This window comes from Fusarium pseudograminearum, chromosome 4 (assembly GCF_000303195.2).
Source record: "Fusarium pseudograminearum CS3096 chromosome 4, whole genome shotgun sequence".
NCBI classification, from domain to species: Eukaryota; Fungi; Ascomycota; class Sordariomycetes; order Hypocreales; family Nectriaceae; genus Fusarium; species Fusarium pseudograminearum.
Window position 1 is genome coordinate 6163006 of NC_031954.1, and position 21040 is coordinate 6184045.

The 21040-nt window shown below is 49.7% G+C and overlaps 6 protein-coding genes across 6 annotated transcripts; 2 read left to right on the plus strand and 4 right to left on the minus strand.

Annotated features, from left to right (window-relative positions):
• Positions 1-696: 696 nt before the first annotated feature.
• FPSE_00940 (uncharacterized protein) lies at positions 697-1743 on the plus strand (the record flags this gene model as incomplete). Its single annotated transcript, XM_009254060.1, has 1 exon — positions 697-1743. The coding sequence occupies one exon, from the start codon at positions 697-699 to the stop codon at positions 1741-1743; it is 1047 nt and encodes a 348-aa protein (XP_009252335.1).
• Positions 1744-1936: 193 nt separating this feature from the next.
• FPSE_00939 (uncharacterized protein) lies at positions 1937-3767 on the minus strand (the record flags this gene model as incomplete). Its single annotated transcript, XM_009254059.1, has 3 exons — positions 1937-2922; positions 2985-3332; positions 3389-3767. 3 exons carry the CDS (start codon positions 3765-3767, stop codon positions 1937-1939), a joined length of 1713 nt encoding a protein of 570 aa, XP_009252334.1.
• Positions 3768-4411: 644 nt separating this feature from the next.
• FPSE_00938 (uncharacterized protein) lies at positions 4412-6928 on the minus strand (the record flags this gene model as incomplete). The annotated part of the gene is made up of 1 exon (XM_009254058.1): positions 4412-6928. One exon carries the CDS (start codon positions 6926-6928, stop codon positions 4412-4414), a length of 2517 nt encoding a protein of 838 aa, XP_009252333.1.
• Positions 6929-7720: 792 nt separating this feature from the next.
• FPSE_00937 (uncharacterized protein) lies at positions 7721-11390 on the minus strand (the record flags this gene model as incomplete). The annotated part of the gene is made up of 3 exons (XM_009254057.1): positions 7721-8387; positions 8442-9594; positions 9653-11390. The coding sequence occupies 3 exons, from the start codon at positions 11388-11390 to the stop codon at positions 7721-7723; spliced, it is 3558 nt and encodes a 1185-aa protein (XP_009252332.1).
• Positions 11391-14938: 3548 nt separating this feature from the next.
• Positions 14939-16716, minus strand: FPSE_00936 (uncharacterized protein; the record flags this gene model as incomplete). Its single annotated transcript, XM_009254056.1, has 3 exons — positions 14939-15759; positions 15810-16348; positions 16403-16716. 3 exons carry the CDS (start codon positions 16714-16716, stop codon positions 14939-14941), a joined length of 1674 nt encoding a protein of 557 aa, XP_009252331.1.
• A 2367-nt stretch (positions 16717-19083) lies between these two features.
• Positions 19084-20796, plus strand: FPSE_00935 (uncharacterized protein; the record flags this gene model as incomplete). The annotated part of the gene is made up of 2 exons (XM_009254055.1): positions 19084-19526; positions 19578-20796. The coding sequence occupies 2 exons, from the start codon at positions 19084-19086 to the stop codon at positions 20794-20796; spliced, it is 1662 nt and encodes a 553-aa protein (XP_009252330.1).
• Positions 20797-21040: the final 244 nt, after the last annotated feature.

Consider the following 21040-nt stretch of genomic DNA (forward strand, 5'->3'; position numbering starts at 1 on the left):
CGGGAGCAATCCCAACGCCTTCCAATTCGTCTTTTTGCTATTCGAATGTATCTATTGATTGATAAATACCTAGTCGATGGATACTGCAATAGCATCTTTTTGGTGTTTGTGTATGGGTGGCTATCGCAGGATATACCTGGTAGTCATGATTTTCTGAGAATAAGGGAGGAACAATCCTACCCCCAGAATCTTGGCTTCGTACTTGCCTCTTATACAGTCTTTCCCTCCTTCGCTTAAGGCAGTTGCAAGGTCGAGATATTCCAATTCCGTTGACGTTTTGCTTCTTACATCTACAACTTCATTTCTCTTACTTCGCGTTCCATCCGTCAATCTCGATAAGCCATCAGCATATAGTTTCTTTTTGGCGTCAAAATAATAACAAGTATCCGCCTCATCATGAATTTTAACTTCACTCTCCCCGCCCGCCCCCGTCCGCACACGCTCTCTACCGAAGCTGCCAACTGTTCATACGACAACCAGACAGTCTCAAGCCCCCCAAAGAGTGACCTCAAAGTCAAGAAGCGAACCCCGGTTTTACGACAGAAACCTGGGGCTTCTGAGAACACCAGGCCTGAATCATCTTAGCGAGATGTTACATCAAAAATCCAACTTCCTCCCTCTGGGATCGACGCAGAAATAGTACGATTGAAATCGAAGACTACCAGCAATCAAACTTTTCTTCAAAATGGCACACTTATGCCGGGCCTTCGTCATGATCAATTCCATGAGAAAGCGCAGCTAGACGAACTCTCCATGGAGCAATTCACCAAACGGGCACTATCTCCAGTTGTTGCAGACGGAGAAGTCTCTCTTCTGCAAATGGTAAAACAAAACATCCGACATCTCCGATCTCAAACGCCCTCCCCAGAACCTATGTGCATACCCGAGCCCATGCACAAATCTGGCCAACAAGGTGCCAGAAGCACATCTTCTTCTTACCCTGAAGATATCGTCCGATCTCCATGTGTGCCTTCACCGCCAGATTCTCACATGGCCTTGTCGAATCTTGGCGACCTGAAGAGATACAGCCTCACCAACGATCGTTTGTCTGGCCTCCGGTCATCATCTAGCTCGTCTGGTTACTCTAGGGCTGTAAGTCAAGGAAGCGCCTACAAGACATTGACGGATGCCGCAACAGCTATCGGGAAGCTACAACGTTTACCGACACCCTCGTACCACCGGTTTGAAGTCTCTTCGAGCTCTGAAGATTTGGCGTTGAAAACTTTAGCCCCGCACAATAGTGAGGTCAGCAACGAGAGTGAAAGAGGCTCTATCAAGAGCCTCGAGACGCAACCATTGAAAAGAGTGACAGCCCATACCAAAATCGATTACCTGGCGGACAGATTCCACTCAGAAAGTCCTAGCCCATCGGTAAGGCTACCTCAAATCATCAAATCTAAGAAAAGAAAAGCATCCGTTATCTCCCTTCGAAGCATCTCTGCTGGCGTCAAGCGGTCCCGCGTTGAAGTTAAGAAGCTGGCGCACAACATTTGCCGCAACAGCTGTGACAAACTTCGCCAAGCTCGTGAGAGCATTAAGCGACAACAAAAAGAGCAAAAGAAACAATATTCGATTTGGAAAGAATTGCGACGTAAACTCAAGCCTGGCGACGCGATCAAAGGCAAGCATGAGAAAGGTTTCGCAACCTTTTCGATGGAAAAAAGCATCCGTGGAGCCAAATCCTGGTGGAAGGCTGGCGTTGACAAATATCAGGCTCCCGAATGGATGCACTTTGGGAAATAGACCTGGGATGGTATGATATTACTGCATCCTTTCGGAACAGAGAAGCAGGTGAAGGGAAAGAAGTTGTTATCAACGAGTTAGCAAGAAGTAGAAATCGCAATCACTAATTGAGTCTTTCTTTATACTGAATTTGGATCGGTGCGTAAATCGGTATGAAACTGTCTCGTATAAAAGAGAAGGAATTACAACTATCTCATAACATATATCGAAAAGAGGCACCGATCGGTTTTCGCCTCCCGGAACCGACGAGGCCTTCTTCTTCTACTTCATCACCTTCCTCCAAATGCTCATTCTCGGCCTGGTCGAACTTACGATTCTGATACTTCAGGTAAGAGCGAAGAGCATACGCTAGGATGGAAACGCCGAGCATTGCCGCTGCACAAGTGCTCATCCCCGTCGCGTAATAAGGAGCATCACGATCTGGGTACAGTCTAGTGCCCACGAGCGGACCACACTGGCCGATAAGCTGAAGAAGAACAAATCCTCCCCCTTGACGACTCTGGCTGGACTGGTTGTTAATACTCCATGTGACGATGAGAGTAACGACATTGAAGAAGCCTATCGCGGCAGGGTATACGGCCATATATCGTATAAAGTTAGGCAAGTTTAGAGGTTTAGCCAGTGCGAGTATGGCGTAGCCGCTGGACGATGCGAGAGCATGAAAGATTATAGGTATGGTGCGAGTTCGCAAACGATCAGACATGTGGGCTGTGAAAAGAACAATGACAAAAGCTGCTAAATAAGGGGGAGCGCTGAGGGCCTGGGAGGTGTGGGTATCGTGGCCCATTTCAGTAAGGATCTTGGGGAGGAAAACGGGGAGGGACGAGTAAGCCATGTTGGTGAGGAAGAACATGGTGGCAGTGATCCAAGCTACGGGATCACGGAAGATGGCGAGAACATCGCGGCCCTTGAGACCTGACGTAGGCTTGGAGCCTGAAGACGTAGATGTGGCTTGTTCGCTGCGGAGACGCAGACGAGCAACTTTCTTCTCGCGCTTGGTTAGATAGGAGGCGGTTTGGGGGGAGTCTGGGATGACGTTCCATGCGATCACAGAGGCGATCACAGATGGGAAACCCTCTATGATGAAGAGAAGACGCCAGGGAGCGATGGGCCCATACGAAGCAAACTTGACGATGAGCCAGGCGAGGGTGGAAGCAAAGGTCGTGGCCAAAGGTGCAGCTGGCATAGTTAGTCACAAACTCAACAATGCATCTGTATATATGGAAATGATACTGACGTACCAGATATAAAAATAGCAGTCCGGAATGCAAGCTCTTCCCGTTTGAAGAAAAAGCTCAAGTAAAACGGAATACCAGTAAAACCTGCTTCGCCAATGCCCAGTACAGCGCGCAGCGCAATAAGCATGGGATAAGACGTAGCGACGGCTTGGAGCGACGCCATGAGACCCCAGGTCAAGACCACCATGGAAACAAAAATGTGCGCAGGAATGATCTTCCACAACAACGACATCCATTCAAAGGCGATATAAGTGATGTAAAAAGACGTCAATGCCCACTCATACCATTCGTCACGGGGCGGATTGGACTGAAGGTCTTCATCCATGCCTGCTATTCGAGCATTACCGATATCTACATCTTCTTGTCAGTTTTGTGTCCGCATTGGAAGGATGCAGCTCAATTCGTACTCGACCGGTCGATAAAGCTCAGCATATAGAGCAGAGCTACGAACAAGACAAGCTTGCGATCAAACTTCCGTCGGACCGCCTGCTCTTCGTCTGGAGTGTATAGCTGGAAGCTTGCCACAGACCCGGGACTTCGTGAACGGCCTGCCACGAGAGGACGGTCCGCGTCGTCTTCGTCGTCGCCAGCTTCGACATCCCATATCGCACTACCATTTCGATCTCTGCTTGTGTCCCTCTCGCGCAACTCGTATACGTCGCTCCCACTACCAACGATCGAACGGAGATCCTCTTCGTCGCTGTCGTCGAGCGTGAGCTCAATGCTCGTCTGCGCAAACGTCTCGGCCGGGGCGCTGGACCCGGGTTCAGGTCTCGGATAGACCATCTGGGCGCTGAGGCAAGACTGAAGGGTTGTCGTTAATAGGGATGGAGATGGAGGCCGAGACGGGGGCGGCGCGGGACGAGATGTCTCGGACTTGGCGGAGAGATGGTTGACAAAGCAGTTCTGAAATTAGCTGGAGGCCATTAGAGACGCCATTCAATATATATCCTGTGCATTCTCGCTTGATACAAACGGAATCAATTGGACGAGATGAAGAACTGATGGTTGCAAAAGGCGATCAATGCATTCAATCACAAGCTGTCTTGCTTACACGTGACGTGCGCCAACTCCTTACATAGGGGTCTTAATTATTAGCCTTTTAACCTTTATGCTATAATGAGAGCCATCTCTTGTACCGAACGATTTGAAATATATTACAGAGACCCGTATTTGACAAAAGGAATATTGTACACGTCGATGCCAATTTCGGTTTCTATCCTTTCATCATGACCCCATCATAAAACATTAAAAGTTATGAAGCCCCATAACCTTACCAGGAACCCCTGCAACGGCATCCCTACATACGGATATAACCATGACACCGTCGTAATACCGTTTGAAGCTTTCTATGACACCCAAAATAAGCCCCTGACTCTGAATTTCAAACTCCAAACTCCCTCGCATCATGCTTCGTCAACTGTCCCTGCTCAATGGTGGGATCCTTTGGCAAGAGACGGTCTCCTGAAAAGCCTCTTAAACCCGTCGGCAACCGAATGGCTTCGAGCAACGTGATGTTTTTGATGTTTTCCTCCTTCAAGAGTATGCCCATCATTATTCTGGTTAGATACGATAGGCTGTCGAATCTGTGCTAGATTTGAGGGTGGTTGCGCTCTCGCCCTCGCTGGCATTACTGAGTTGAGCGGCGCATTTGCTTGTGTAGTAGCACTCAAACTGTAGCTTGTAGCGACTGTTGGTATTGATGTTGGTGCCAGTTTTGGCCCTAGCATCACTCTCTCGCCTCCTGGTTTTTGCATAGATCTGGGGACATCATATTGGAGTGGCCTCGAAAACCCTCCCCCGTTAGGTCTTAACGGCATTCCCTCTTCTGGTGCTATTTGTGGTCTTCTCTGCGGCTCCTCCTTCTGCCCAAGGCGAGGCTTTGGCTTTGGCGGCGTAGGAGGACGGACAGGACTCTTCACTGCCGGTTCAGGTGGAGGTGGTAAGGTTGACAGTCGTATATTCTTTGTTCCGCTTCTCGGTATTCGTGATTTTGGCGAGGCTTTTGTGAGTGGTTGTCCTGTAGGTGTTTTGGGGGTTCTAGGAGTTATAGGGGGTGTCTTCATATTTAGATCAGATGTCTCTCGTTGAGCCGATGTCGGTGGCGTAATGTTCTTTGCAGGATTTGAAGTCGAGCGCTTGATCGAGTTTGCCATGTTGATATTTAGGGGTGGAGGAGCACGCACAACACTGGACCTGGGTAACGATGATGGCGGCTGCTTTTTGGGCATAGGTTCTCCAGCTTGGTACACGACTCCAGAACTTGGTTTTTCTAGGCGCTTAGGATTCGGCGTTACAAGTAATGGTGAAGCTTGCAATACGCTTTCCTCGAACCTAGACATTGTAGGTCCCGGAAACTGCGGCTGCAGAGGGTACTTTGATGCTGGAGAAGGTATTCTAGGTGGTGTGATTTCTTTAGGTAAAGAAAATGTAGTTGCAGGTGGATTTTTAGAATGTGCTGGCGATGAGACCAACGGAAAAGAATTCTCTTCGTTGTGGTAAGTACTAGACCCTGATGATCCCAGTGGTGAGTCGGACGACAACGGCCATGGAGGCTCTGTCGGTTTTGTAGCCTCGGTTTCGTTTGGAACCGTCGATTTAGGGGCTTCATCGGGGAAAATCTCTGAAGATGGCAAGGGGGGCGAGAAAGGCGGGATAAAGCTCTCAGGCCTGTATAAGCTTGGAGCCGGCAGTTTCCTCTGTGAATTTTTGGGCGTTGGTGGCGTCGAAGTCCTTGATGAAACAAGCTCTGCAGGCTCAAGAGGCCGCACGACATCTGGAGTCTCTTCCCTTACGAATTTTTGCGTTGGTGGTTGCGCCTTGGCAAACTCTTCGGGCTCAAGACGAGTGCGCCCATTTTCAGAATGCAGCCCTGATGTTGTCGAAGCTGAATACTGCGTTATCTCAGATTGGCGCAGTCGCATATCAGCATCCGGTGTTTCTTTTCGGGACCAAATTGAGTATGCTGTGGACATGGACGTTCTGTTAGGATCGAGCTCGCTGGGTAAGATTGGTTTGTCAATGTCTGGAGCGTCCATATTTGCTGTTTCATCGGGTGACTGATCCTGGGACCAGACTGTTGAGGTGGTCAAGACTGATGCTCTGGTTGGGTCAAGTCGAGACTGGAGTGGTATATGGACATCGGGTAGTTCTAATGAAAGAGGTCTTGGAGTAGAAGCACCTTCAGAGTGATCTAGTATGTCTTCCAATACAGTAAGAGCGTCGTCTTCGTCCTGGTCGCCGTCATCCTCGTATTCAGATGGCGAGTTGGAAGAACCGTCTATAATTTCTCTCGTCCTCCTGGCTCGTGCCATGTGTTGTGCTCTTTCTCTTAGCTGCTCATACCCAACCTCTTGTTCTTCTTCATCACTTTTACCAGGGACTTCTCTCACCTCGTCGCCGCAGACGATGACGTACCATTTCACCGGCTCCCCTTTCTGCAACTGATCCCTCAATTTAACGATCCAGCCATCCTCGCCTGCCATTCTTTCGTAGTACCTGGCCATCTCACCTGCAACATCCACACTCAGATCAATTCTCACCACATGATCAGCTACGTAGGCATATGGCCTACATGCCATTGTCATCTCGTCCACGTCAAACTCCTCCAGCAGCCTGACTGGGGACCATGAGTGCATGAGAACAGCATCTTCGGCGTCGGGTACACGTGATTTGGGGAGATTGTGGTCGTCATCCACATGATCAGGCTTGGGCTTGGGCTTGGGCTTGATGTTTTTCGCATTGCTGAAACTTGCTTGTGTCGGCGTGGTTGGCGGAGTGAGCTCGGGCAGGAAATCAAATTGAGCGTGTAACTGATCGAGGATGCAATAGGAAGACGCAGGCGCAAGAATCCAATTTGGGGCCGCGTCTTCAAGATCGTTCAGTATGACGAAAATGCGGATATCGCGGCGGTGCCATCGAAATCCGTGGCATAGATAAGTCGGCATCGAGTCGGGTCGTTGTTGGGTGGTGAGACAAGAGGCGGGAGACTGTGGGATATAAGTGACCGGCTTGGCTGACTGTAGTGATTGATTACCTCACTCAGGCGTCACTTTAAGTCGTCCTCTCTCAAAAAGACAAAGTCTCTTCTGACCAGGCTTCATAGAGCTGCCTGTAAAGCTCCCGACATTTCGGTATCGACGGCTGAGACTGAGGCTTGGTGGTGGTTGTTTGAGGATGAAAAGTAAGGAATGGAATGGTTGGAATTTCTTCCGTTCCATCTTCCCTTCCTAATTCTACCTCTGTCCGACTACACTTATGAGCGTCGTCGCCTACTGGATCTCACTGCCTCGTACCTTACTCAGAATAGTATTAGATTGGCTGGTTCAAGGTACGGGCAGGTAAAGCCAACGTCAGAGTCAAGCCTAATTCCGTCTTCGGAAAGCATAGCCCCATAACCTAACGGTAGTCGCACTTCCACCGTCCGCATGCAAACGTAAACCACTTGGATGGGCTGCTTCCATGTTCTGTTCTAGGCCTTGGACTGAGACAATGTCTCGCGTATAGCCGTCCAGAACAATAGCGGTTGTTATCACTGTGTTTTAGTTTGCTACTGAATCAAGTCTTAGCCAACAGTAACCAGTTTTATGGCATTAATTCTTTTAATTTAAATATACCAGGCAATCTCTTAATTAGCTTTGCTCTAGAGTTTTGCAAAATCAATAAATCCAACGCCCCGTTTTCTTCTGATTGTATAATCGTTATCATCAATACACCTCTTTAATAGTGTACAGCGGTCCCTAGTTTTTGAACCCCATCAAATCCAGGCTCACGCCGCCTGTGTCTTGTAGTCCTTCCATAGTAGCGCCCCCAAAGTCTTGAGCGTCAAATTCAAAATCCATGTCTTGCAAAATATTGTTCACGTCCTCATCTGAGAGGTTGATATCCACGTTGCTAGGCATGACAGGCACAGCCGCAACTTGCGAGGCCTTCTTGGCCACCATATCCTTGAACTTGTTCAGCAAGTCGATATCGTCCGCAGGGGTAGTACTGGAATCGAGAATACGTCGAGCCCGAGTCTGCAACATGGCATCCGAGGGCATGGATCCTTTGCAGGCGACATGGTCCTCGACATAGCTGATAAGACCACGCTCCAATTCGCGAGAGCAGAAAACTTCGGCTGGTCGCGCCGCCTGCGATGTGAGCTTCTCGATATAGCTGTTTGCAATGGCTGCTGGAAGAGGCTTGGCGCCTTGGCCCATGGACACCTGCGCATCCGCAGGGAAAGGATCAAGTGATGCCTTGGGGCAAGCATACGGTGGCGCAAATCCGGAGCCGCCTGACTCGAGCGCCCAGCCGTCGCTCATTGGGAGACCAGGACCATCTGTCTTGAGGATTCCAGCGTCGCGCTTGAGTCTCTGTAGCCACTCGGCGTTATCTGCTGCAGTCTGGTTCCAAGGATCATCACTGAAGTATTGTTAGTTCATGATGCAACCTCATGAGAAGACTCGGAAAACTTACTCGTCGTAGAGAATCCAGCGGGCCTGATGCTGGATTTCCTCGTCACTCGGCACATGACGGTTGGGATTATTGACCGACATTGTACCAGCAACCCATCGTTTCAACTCCTTAGCCAATCGTCTGTAACAGTTGGCATCGTTGAGGAAGTAAGGTCCAGGGCGGCTGTTACCACTGCCTATATCGTACATGCCATCACATCCCATCAGCACAGGGCATTCGCTGCTGAACAATGTCGTGGCATCGGTAACGGCGGTTCCACTGACCGTCGACTTTGTGCTATCCTGGAGAGAAAAGGCAGGTGAGCTGTCGCTTGTTACAGGGTGACGGTTCTTGAAACCCTCCAGCCAAGAGGCATTGTCGGCCGCGGTTTGGTTCCAACCGTCATCGAATTCATAGATAATGATACGAGCTTGTCGCTGAAGGTCGTCGTCTGTGGGTTCAATGCCCATGGAGCGTTGCAAGATAAGATAGTCCTTCAGTTCACGCTCGAGACGTGAGTAACTGTGGATTGTCGAGTCAATCGATGAAGGGTCTTTTGATCGACAAATATGATCCACCACGTCTTCACTTCGTGGCAAGTGTGCACGTCGACGGAAAGGGGCAAGCCAGTTAGTAGACGATGTCGCGAGTCGGATCAGCCAGTTGGCAATAGCTTCCGATGGGTGTGTAGATACTTCCTCTACTCGTCCAACAATGCGACAGGCCTCATCCTGAAGCTCATCGTCCATTGCTGTTAAGCCCAGTAGTCGTTTGGCCTTGACAAACTCATGGAGTTGTACCTCCATGGGGCACTCCTCGAACAAGTTGTCCTTGCCGTTAATTTTAAGCGATGCCAGCCTGTTTTCCGCAGCTCCACGCAAGGGACCGAATCTTGCCTTTTGCTGCAGTGTCTCGGAGCTCATGATGATATCACGAAGCCAGGATGGGCGCGTCGCAATGCCTTGCAAAGACAACAATTCGCTGGCGTAAATAATACGACAACCTTCAACCATCATCTCTTCGTCGTTCGGTAGTCGTCCGTGTTGGTCCTTATAGTTCCGTGTGAAGAAAGCCATTTCCAGCTTAATCAGCTCGTAGGCATTACGAGGTGACTCTGGCGGGGAGTGATTGGCTACGTATGGTAACGGGGATGTGCGTTCATAGTGAATAAGATCTATTTCAAAAGTTAGATGTTGGCAACTTGTCTACGGGATATTGCAGAGGTCTCATACATGGAGGCATAGAGTTCTCGACCATTTCGAGTACTGGATTATCAAAACCCCAGTCACCCTTCCAGTCAGCCATGGAATAACCCGTCTTGAAATGCTCCGCCAAATGGTCGACACGAATAGTCCATGTATCCATCACGATACCACAGAAACCGCACCGGGACCGAATCTCTGGCGTAGCCACCTTCCACGACTTCATAGACCAGTCCTGAAACTTGATGTTATGAACCAAACGCAAGTGTTGGTTGAGGTGATCTTTCCGGTAAAAGGTTCGTTCGGTAGGGGTACGCTCTTGACAGGCTGAATGGTTGTGACTCTCAATGTGTGCATCGTCTGGGTTGGCGTCACCACAGAAGACACAGGACAGGATGCCAGTGTCGGGGTTGACGGCCTTTGAACCGTGAGGAGTACACACCCACCGCTCGAGGGACAAGTGCAATGACTTTTCATGCCGCTGCCAGTCATGCTTGGTTCTGAAAGTCTCCGTGCAGAATGTACATTGGAAAGTCTTGAGCGGGACCGTGAGACTTGTCTTTTCTTTTCCTGTTTTTACTGAAGTCCTTCGGCGACGACGTCGACGGCCATGGCTGTTGAACGGAGCTGAGTTAAAGGATCCCCATGAGTTGCGAGATCCGTGTGAGTAGGCCGATCCATGAGAACCATTGCTGGAGTGAGATGTTCCCAAGCTGCTAATCGACGACTGGTTGCAAATTGATTTACCTGAGCCATCATCCGCGTAGCTCAAGCTGAAGGGGCTGTCGATGCCAGATGACAAGCCAGAAGACGACGCTGTAACGGCCCGAGCAATGGCGCTGACGGACGCAGGTTCGTTCTCGGGAGGAGAGTGCTCCCAACGCTGAAGTGGGTTCATGGCTTCAAGAGCTGGTGTTCCCCGGCGCTGGGGGATATCCATTGGACCTGACCATGAGCTGGTGTAGTGGGGTGACGTGGAGCGAGGAGGCTGAACCTTGCCTCGTCGGCGTGCATTTGCAAGCCAGTTGGTGATTTGTACCTTGTTCAGGCCGGTTTGGCGCTGCAACATTTCTTTCTCCTCATCGCTGGGATACGGGTGACGGTTGTGTGTCGATAGCCAATTTTTGAGAATGCGGACAGATTCGCGAGAAAATCGTGCTCCAATTTTAGGAGGAGCTGCTGCCTTGTTGTTGAACGTCTCTCCCATGTTGGCTAGGTCGGAAACAGAGGCGTTGCGAGATGCATTGCGAGAGGATTGACAAGAGTCGTCTTGGGTGTCCTCTTGCAAGGTGTTGGGTATCTCAGGTCCTGATGACAGGAAAGGGTTGATGTTAAAGGATGCGGCTGAAGGGTTGATGGACTTTGGGGCAACGGCGAAACTGCAGTCGACCTTCAAGGCCACACAGGTCGTACAATAGTCCTTGTACATACCCTCTCTGATCTTTTTGCAAGAGAAGCCAGCCATGGAGCAGTTGATACATGGGGATGGGGGTGTATCCCACTGAAACTGATTGGAAATGTCATCGGCAGTTGCCATGAAGTCCATTCCTTGAGTGGGCATGTCTGGCAGAGGAAAGTTGTTGTCCGAGAAGTGTTGAAGGGCGCAAAAGCTAAAGTCATCCTCGCTGACATTTGCGAGAACAAGATCAATGTTCTCGTTGTCATCGCCTGTCAGACCAGTCAGAGCATTGCCATCCTGGGGTTGCTGAAAGGCGTCGATAGCCTTATCCCAGTTGACGAACTGCTCCATCTCGTCGATGCCGGCCATGCTGCACAAGGATAAGCGCTGATGTGGAACAGAGATGTCAATTCAAGTCGATCGAAAGGCGCGCGCAAAGATTGACAACCATGAACCGAACGTAGAGTTGGTAGTCGAGTCAAGCCAATCCAGCCCAGTCAGTCCCACTTGAAACGATGAACAAGTGGTATGAGATAGAAAAGTGGCTAGCTATCGTTGAATATGAGAATAAAAGGAAGGAAGGAGGCTCATGAATCGAGGATGGCCTCTGAGTTTTGTTCAAATCGAAAAGATCATAGCCACATAATGGTCTGTCTAAGAGAACAGTTTCGATGGAGTCAGCCGTTCTCAACCCCAGAACTTGGATAGTACCAAAAGGTCTGGTGGAGTTGGAGTGCATACTGTCGGCCAAGTCACACCAACCAGCTTGACTAGTCTAACCAGATTGTCAAGTCGTGCGCCCTTCAATTGACAGACAAGGATCATTTTGATCAATGGACCCACGCACACGAGCTGGGAAGCGACGGTGTTATGAACACTGTAGAAGGATTGCTTTCTGCTCGTTTGATGGTGAGCCATGCTGGCGACTCGCCAATCAGCGGCTCCAACGTACAGTGTCAGCTTAATCGTGTTAAGCGACACTGGCGCATCCTGAGCTCCGCTTCTCGTTATTCGCAAGGCGTAACCATCCATGCAGGTGCGTCTAGTTCCTCAAGTTGACCGTACACCGAGACCGGCGTTTATGTGAATCTTTTCCCCATGGTTAGGTCCGATTTTGATCTTTAAGAATAAGAATATCCCAATAAGGTCAGCTGTAACCCTGATCCAATCGGAATGGTATACGAATACAACATGACTCCATAAGGGTCTAAAAGTCTGCATCCCCAGTCTACATGTGTGGGGTTAAGCACGTCCTCGGGGAAATCTATTTATTCCGTCTTATTCTAGCTCGTCAATGAGTATGCCTCACGTCCATATCTCTCTCTTCTGGACTGCAACGAAAGCACTGGAACATTCCAAGAAACATGTGTCGGGGAAAAGAATAAAGGCCATGCTCTTGGACCTGTATGTAAGATTTTAGAAACAGCCACCAATACGCCGTACTGTTGCCATTGGGCCAGGAAATCGCAGATCGCTTGACGACATACGTAGTATTTTCCTGCTTGAGTATGATGTTGTGTGGTGTTGTCTGACGCATTGGTAAGCAGAAGAGTTGGATCATGTCTGATGTGGTTCAAGTCTCGAACTTCAAGGGAAGGCCCCAGCATTGAGTTCCTGCCTGCCGTATCATCCCACTGCCCGCTCAATGGAGATGCGAGCTTGGCCTGCCTTACGGAGTACGCACGTAGCGGAACTATAGCGCGCAGTGGGTCAGCCACGGGTACGGTAACAGCGGAGTCTCCAAAGGCTGACCCACCCCGGCTCCGGAACTCGCGATCACGGAACAGCAAAGAGGGTGTCGTTCAATTCTAGGTACCTGCCTAGTCACTGTTTTTCGAGACGTTATTAGCAGAATATTCGTTACCAGAATGGAACTAGGCTCAAATATCACTTCAGCTCGCCTAGTTTTCAGCTTAGCACAATCTTTAGTAACCGTTGCCGCCAGTAGATGCCTATCAACTTAGAGGTAGTTAGATACTAACCGGCCCGGAGATAGACAAGCAACCCAATTTTCCCCAAGTGCCAAAATCTTTCATATTAGCATAAACTGTATCTTATATTTGCGGCTGGTTCCGAATCATTCTGCTGGGCTAGTTGGCCGCTTTTGATAAAGACTCTACTCCTCCACTGTCCTCAGAGGACTATCCGCATATCCCGGTGTTTACATATTGAAGAACTAATCTCATCGCATAACTGTATTCTACCTTTGTGTTGCATCTTGTTAGCAATAATGTGATGACAACAACATCCATCGTGATCAACTTCTACTCATGCCTCCAGTCTGGTACACCAACATCATCTAGATATATAGGTAGGTAGAAACAATTTATACTACCTAGGTAACTACAAAATAGCTTTACTATTTGATAGGAATTATTTACCCCAGAGACAATCCTTTCATCCGTTGTTCTTCTCTGAACTCGTTCAGAGCCTGGCGATAGTCAAGCGACGCCATGTATCTTCCAAGGGCAGCTCACTTTCATCTTCAATTATAAGATACCAGCAGCGATACTAACTTCCACCATTCTGTGTTTATTCCTCTCCTTCATTCTGTACTATCACAGAGCTCTCCCCATGTTGCTCCATTCAAGTAGGTGTTCCAGCATGTGGTGTTGACCACAGCCACGTCAGTTCACAGCAATTCGTTATTCATCAAAGGTTAACCGAACATTTGAAGCACAAATGCATTCTTCATAGCAATTTATATTGGTTCCAAATGCATTAAGACTCGTGCAGTCACTCTGATACTAAATTGTATGAGCCCCCAACCCGTCACTTTCTAACGTGCTGGGCACGATCGCCTGCTGATCCCATGTCGACATCCTTGATATACTGCAATAACAGTCACTTGTGTTCCTACATTCGGTTTCAAATCTGATTAGGAATAAATACATGCGATACCATGTATATCTACTCTCCAAGGTTCGTGGTCAATAACCGTGTTCGCGTGGCTACCAGGGGCTGCTCTGTTGTAACACAGTACAGCACAACGATCGTGGCAGTAAATTTGTTGCATATCCGAATCTAGAAGACCTTCAGTATGGCCCTTTCAGCCATTTCTTTTGTTATTCGGTATTTGTCTCAAGACGTCTTCGGCTGGTGCGAAGTCGGCCGTCCACTTCAACCATCGTTACATTCACACATCAGTCCTGCTCAACAACGTTTCTAACCCAGGCATACGGAATAAGCATATGGCAGAATACTTCAAGGTAGCTATCTGCGGAGCTAGCGGTTTAAAATATCTATATATTTACGCCTAGTATACTAGATTTGCCAATTTCCAAGCTACCAGAAAGGGTGCTGCTGTACTTGTCTTTGGCATTGAAGCATTTTATGGCGCAACCCAAGTTCCAGTGCTCTTCGAAAGACAAGCTGGATACCTTGGCATTCTGGCGTTTCATAAGTTTGAGTTAAGGTAAACAGTAAGCATGATAGTAGCACTTGTAAATCAAAAGAGGAAGCGGAAAGCAGGCTCAAAGCTGATACTTAATCAGGTTTTCAACTCACAGTCGCTCACGCGACACCGCATTCTCTTTTAGGGTTGACTATGTATACTATCTTGCGATATTTAGTCGGGTCCTGTCTATATGGGCATTTTCGTGTCGTGAAACATTGTGCTTTTGAGGTCAAGTGACACCGCTGGCTCCAGCCCCTGGTGCTGAATAGTCCTCTTCGGTTACCTTTATGGAAAGAAACTGGCCGTAGACCAGACATGTATGTAATCAACGTGCTCCTTGGCAGCAACTCCCCCGACGCCATGAGCTAAAACCCATTCGAAGAAATTGTGCATGCTGCGAAAACCAAATAGCGCCGGTCCTTGGCTCGCCTCCCATCCACAAAGATTCACGATGCAGTGACTCCTTGCTGGCCTCCAAACACTTCATAAATCGTTTGTAATCCGTCATTGATCCTACTCATTAATCGTGGCCAAGTTCTCGTAGCTCCTGCTCTTTGGCAGCAAGCATTTCTCGCATCTTGTCCGCCTCGCGCTGCAGCGCAGCACGACGCTCAGCCTTTATCCTATCGGGCTCGAAATCACGCGGTCCAGCGCCTGGAGTGTTGTCACGGTGGGAGAAGGCGCTGGGGCTGGGGGCTGAGGCAATAGTACTGCCAGGTGATCGGATGGGTGGTAAGGAGTAGTCGCCATCATCGCTTCCTGTCCCAAGCTTTGGTGGAGTAGTGGCTGACATTGAGGGGTTGAGAATAGACTTCAGGTTTATCGAGGAAATCCGTTTTGAACTCTCCTGGCTAGCTTCTTGAGCGGTGGATGCTTCGCCTTCTGTAGTAGAGAAAGACCGTTTCCGTGTTGGCGAGAGAAACGAGGCAGGGGACAGAGACGTCTTTCTATCATCGTTGGCTGCCATCGATGCCATGGGGGCCAACCGGTTATCGTCGTTTGTGGAGCCAGTGTAGTGGCGTGGGTTATTCGACTGATGATACGCAGCGAGATCAGACGTCGAGGGCAAGGGCGATATTGTTCTGTTGGGTCGTATCGACGGTAAAGGCTCGATCGTGAGTGGGTGGTCGGGACGACGGCGAAGACCGAGGTTGACAGATCCATCTTCGTTCATTGATCCCCTCTCTGCATTGGCAATATACTGATTGTGTGGCTCGGGCGAGTCCATTGTGTCCTCCATCTCCTCATCCTGAGAAGCGGGAATGATTCGTTTCCGTCTCTTGATAGTCGATTTCTTCATCGTCATGGGTCGATGCACACCATGCAACTTATAGTACAGACCTGGGATTGTTAATCGATAGTGATCGGGGAATTAACAAATCAAAACTTACCACAGGCATTACAAATAGTATGGCCACTCTCATCACGCCTCCAGAGTGGCGTAATCGTGGTGCCGCAGTTTTGGCATGCAATCACAACAGTGGCGTTCGAATTTTGTTGATTTTGTAAAGCATTTACATCGAGGGGAACTGGTTCTGGTTTTGTGCTTTCACTTCGACTTTGGCAGCTCTGTCGCTTTTGGGTCCCGCCAAGGTTGGCAGTCTTGGAAACACGATTGTTGTAAGCCGGGCATCCATTACAGCCCTCTGCGCCACCTGTTCCATTACAACGGCCACCACCAGGGCATGTCCCTCCAGGAGTTTGGTCGGCAGATACATATGTCGCGTTCGACGCAGTTTTTGATGCTGCAGATGTGGAGGGTTTGGGTGCTGCAGCTTGAGGAGGATCCGCGGGCACGACATTCGGCGGTCGCTTGAGGCTGGTTGGGCGAGACGCATTCCTGGCTTTCAGATAGAGACCACAGGCATTGCAGATTGTAGCGCCTTGGGGTGATCTTCTCCACAAGGGTGTTCGAGTAGTTCCGCAGTTACTACAATGAGATGAGCTACGGGACGAGGATGGAGATGGGGACATTAACACTCACCTGCAAACTTGACCTTGGCTACCACCATTAGCAGGAGGCGGGCTCGCTTTCGGGCCAAGATCTGCCACAGGGCTTTGTTGCTTTGACATGATGCCTGGTGTTGGGCTTGTTTTGGAACCAGGTGGAGTTCCACTCAGTCTCTGGCGATGGTCGTGGTTTTCTGTGCCGGTAGGAAGTCTAGTCCGTTCCTGAGAAGTGGGAGCGGGACAATCGTCGGGTTTCGATGACATTGGCCTAGTTGGTAACGCAGTGCGAACTGAGCCTGCCTCGCGCTGCTGGCTGTACAGCGCCGCTGTTTGGGTTTCTTGGCTCATGCCAGTAGATAGGGCTAGATTTGTTGACAATACCAAGACACGATAGTTTGGGTGAGTAAAGTAAGTGAGCCGATATGGTTATGGTTGAAGTATTGCGGATTAGTTATAAATCGGAGACCGTAAGATGCATTGGCGTTGATGTGGATATCGAACTGAGGCAGAGGTCGGTTTGGTCGTCGTACAAATCGAAGATGAGTAAGATAAGATTCGGATTTGTTAGAGAAAAGGAAGGCCTTTACACGAGTCGTAATCGGCTGCGGCGGATTGGCAATGGTTTCGACCCGGCGGAGGAAAGAGGCGAATCCGGAGAGAAGCCGGAGCCGGGTTCCACGACTCTCACAGTATGAGTTCGCGGATGCCGACAGTAATTCAAGAACACAGGTACCTAATAATAAACCTGGCCTGCAGTGAAACAGTGTATCTTCAAGGAGATGGCTGGTGGGCAGACAAGTCGATTAAGTCGCCAGGGTACGAAAGGACGTAAGTGTTGCTGTAGGCTCGTAGGCAGCTGACCTAGCAAACAGAGCCAATCGAAAGTTAAATTGAGTTGATCGCACGGGAAGCCAGAGATTGGTCAGACGACAGATGTCAAATAGTGACGCGACAGTAACCAGATACTTGGGACCAGCGCAAGGCCCAGAATGAGACGAAAAAAGAAGGTCAGAGCAGATGAGGAGCGCGAGGGGTGGAGGAGGAGAAGAGACGACAAGGGTTGGGTCTATAAGAGAGTATCAAGAGATAGAAAGGATAAGTGGTGTAAGGAAGGGAATAGTTAATCAGGACCAAAGACACCTCAACGGAGTCGATCAGCCAAAAGGCAAAAGGCGGGCACAGGGGCAATCAATCTGTGACCACGCAATGACAGATGTTGAGAAGACAACAAAAGGCAAGGCGGCGCGAAGCGAACCCCGTCTCGTTTCTGGTATTCAAGGTGTGCTTGGCGAATAGCAGGGGACGTCTTTGTCAATGGACTGGACGGCACCACCAGGCCGGGACAGTGACAGTGACAAAGACAGTGAAACCAAAAGACCGGGGTCCGGCTGACTTAAGTTTGTGTGCTGGTAGATCGATAATGGAGATGTAGTGAGACGGCAGATGGCGGTGGAGGGAAGACGGTGACCCCGGGAGAAGGAGATCCGAATTGGCAGGCGCAGGGCAAGGTAGAGAAAGGTTGAAGTGAGTGCGAATTGAGAACAGCAGTACGAAATAAGGTGATCGATGTCAGGCAATCTCGAACCAATGGGGCTGGGGCTTAATCTTGGATAGACTACAACTCAACTGGGCTATACCGATCAGATTGTTTGGCATTAGTTATGGTGGATTGGAGACTGGCTGTCGGGTCTCGGGAGTTGCGTTGCATTGCATGCATGACCTGAATAGGTAGGCGTAGGCACGAAATGGAAATGGGCCGGCCGACTTTAGTTTTCTCTTCTGCCCCTCAAGAGCGGGACAACTACACTACCTGAATCCGTATTCACCTGAAGAGAACTGGCCAAAGCCAACCCAGGAGTGACGTGCGAAACAAGGCAAAGGAGAGCATCAAAAAGACACATGATGTGATTTCACAGGGAGAAGACCCTAGTGTGGAACAGCGTCCGGTAAGTGCCTGTCTGTCTACCGTGTAATCTAAGACCTGGGGATGCTCTAGACATTCATCTCGTTCTAGCTCCTCTCTTAGCCTCAACCAAGATGCCGTTTCCGAATGTATGGAGATTTCACCATCAACCAGCTGTCAAACTCTTCCCTTAATAGGAGGCATGAGCAAATTTCGGCCAAGTCTTTGCTCTTGTTACTTTCTATATCTTGCTCAATGGATATCTGAAAAATACACACAAAAAAAGACCCTCCTCAACCTACGTGTCGTCACAGTGGAGGTAGCAAACACAGGCCCTTGAATTTAGACGTTCTAGCATGGCCCCTCTGTCAAGTCTGCTCGGTCGCCCCTGAAATGCGTCCGATTACATTATCATTCACATGATTGGCTCAACTAATACGGAGAAATTCCTTCGAGTTGCTTGGCGCCATTCGGCTTTCTCGCAGGGGGGTGTCGCCCAGACCGACTACAACGATCCTGTTGGCACTAAGTTAGTGTCTGAGATCGGACCCTCTTATTTCCTTCTTTTCTTCTCATCTTATCAGCCGAGGCTTGTACTTCGTTATCTTTCTTATCTTATCTATCACGCGTCTCAACGCGAAGCGAGTCGAGGTTATCAATCAGTGGTAACTTCCATAGCTCCAAGCCGAAGTCCGAAGTGGGCGCAATTCAGGAACCGCAATTGCCGTCGTTGGGAGGTCAATTCCGACCTTCACGTCACAAGACTCAATACTACCAGACACTACCAATCATCTCAATCACTCAATTTTACCATGGTATCCGAGTTTGGAAGCTCTCCCAAGAGAGAGCCCACGCCAACTCTCCCTTTATCTTCCATCCCTCAGAAGCGCTCTCTCGAAGAGGGCCGTCATAGTCCTATCGTGCCCTCGCCATTGAACCCCGAGGTCAAACCTTCCGACTCCCTAGCCCCCGAAGATGCCTCGCAAGCAGCGCGGTCGAAGTCGGTGCGCACCAAGAAAGAGACACTGAAGAAACGCGAATCCAAAGGTGCCGACAGCGCTCGTGCGACTCCAGATCCAAAACCAAAAACAACAAAGCAGCAAAAGAAACAAAGCGAGTCTAGTCCATTCCGCTACAAGCTTGCGCCTCCCAAATTGTCTGACTTCGACCCTCCTCGTGGCCCTGTCATGACCACGCATCATGAGATCACAACACATGATGGTCAGACCGTTGAATTCTTTGAGACGTCAGACCAGTAAGTCAAATTCAACGTTAACAACAGGTTTTGCTTGACTGACATACCAAGTGTCTCCAATAAGAAAAGCTTCCGCTATACCCACTGTATCGCCGACCCTCTCTTCCCTTCGACCATCTACTATCGAGGCACGGAACCAGAGCCATATGGCCCCCGCATGAGCTTCGAAGACTCGGCAGGGCATGTCTACTTTGACAAGACAGCCCGGCAAGTCACAACCGACAAGGGATTTCGCATGGCGCGGGCGAACGTTGCTGTCAGAGAGGGTAGATGGTACTGGGAATGCAAAATCACTAAAGGAGTTCGGCCGCCTAAGAATGGTGAATCCAAACCAGAAGGCGGGCAACACGTGCGCATGGGCTGGGCGAGACGAGAGGCATCGCTCGATGCCCCAGTCGGGTTTGATGCCTACAGTTATGGCCTCCGCGATGTTGCAGGCGAAAAGGTGCACATGTCACGACCCAAGGAGTTTTTTCCTGCCGGGGAGGGGATTCGAGAAGGCGATGTGATCGGTCTCGAGATTCAGCTGCCATCAGAAAACTTGCACCGCAAGATCATGACCGGGCACTATAATCCAGTGGTTGATCAAACAGATGATGAGCCTCTACCTACGGCTGAAGGGCGCAACATCGTCCGAGATCGCGTTCCCATTCGTTTCAAGGCACACACGTACTTCGAAAGAGTCGAATACCACCCTGTTAAGGAATTGGAAGATCTCATGAACCCAACAGGATTAGGTAGTGGTGTCTCAGAAGACCCCGGACCGAATCACCCATCTCCCAGTCTCCGGACTCTCCCCAACTCTTGTATCCGCGTATACAAGAACGGTGTTCTCGTAGGAACCCCTTTCGAAGACCTACTAGGTTTCCTCCCACCAGCTTCTCGCCCTCAGGCACAGGTTGGTGGTCGCGACGGTCTCGACGATGGTATGCTCGGATACTACCCTGCGGTGAGTGTCTTCCGAGGAGGTGCCGTAGAGGTCAATTTCGGCCCCGACTTCTGGTATCCTCCTCCAACCGATTCTGCTACGGATGGTGGTCCCAATTTCGTCCGGTCTGGTACTCGCCGCCTGAACGAGCTGCATCCTGTAAGCGAGCGCTACCACGATCAAATCGCAGAGGATATTGTCTACGATATCATTGACGAGGTTGACTTTTGGTCCCAAGACGGTGGCGGTGCGACGGATAGGCAAGGTGTGAACGATAAGAGCGAGGCTGTCGCCATGGCTCCCGGGCGAGAAGAGATTAAGGAATTGGTACAAGACGACTGATGCGTTGGAAATGCTCTGATAGCGTCACTGCCCAATTAGGATAAAGGCAAGGCAAGCTTGAGAACGGACGTTTCTTATAATATGATACCCACCCACTGTGAAAATGCAGAAATCATTCTTTATTACTATTCAAACTTGTTCAACAATAGCGAGAACCGGGTATCGATCATGCCCAAAGGCCCCATTTTCATTTCATCAATTATCATAACCCGTGCCGCAAGCATTACATAATCATGTCAAAGCA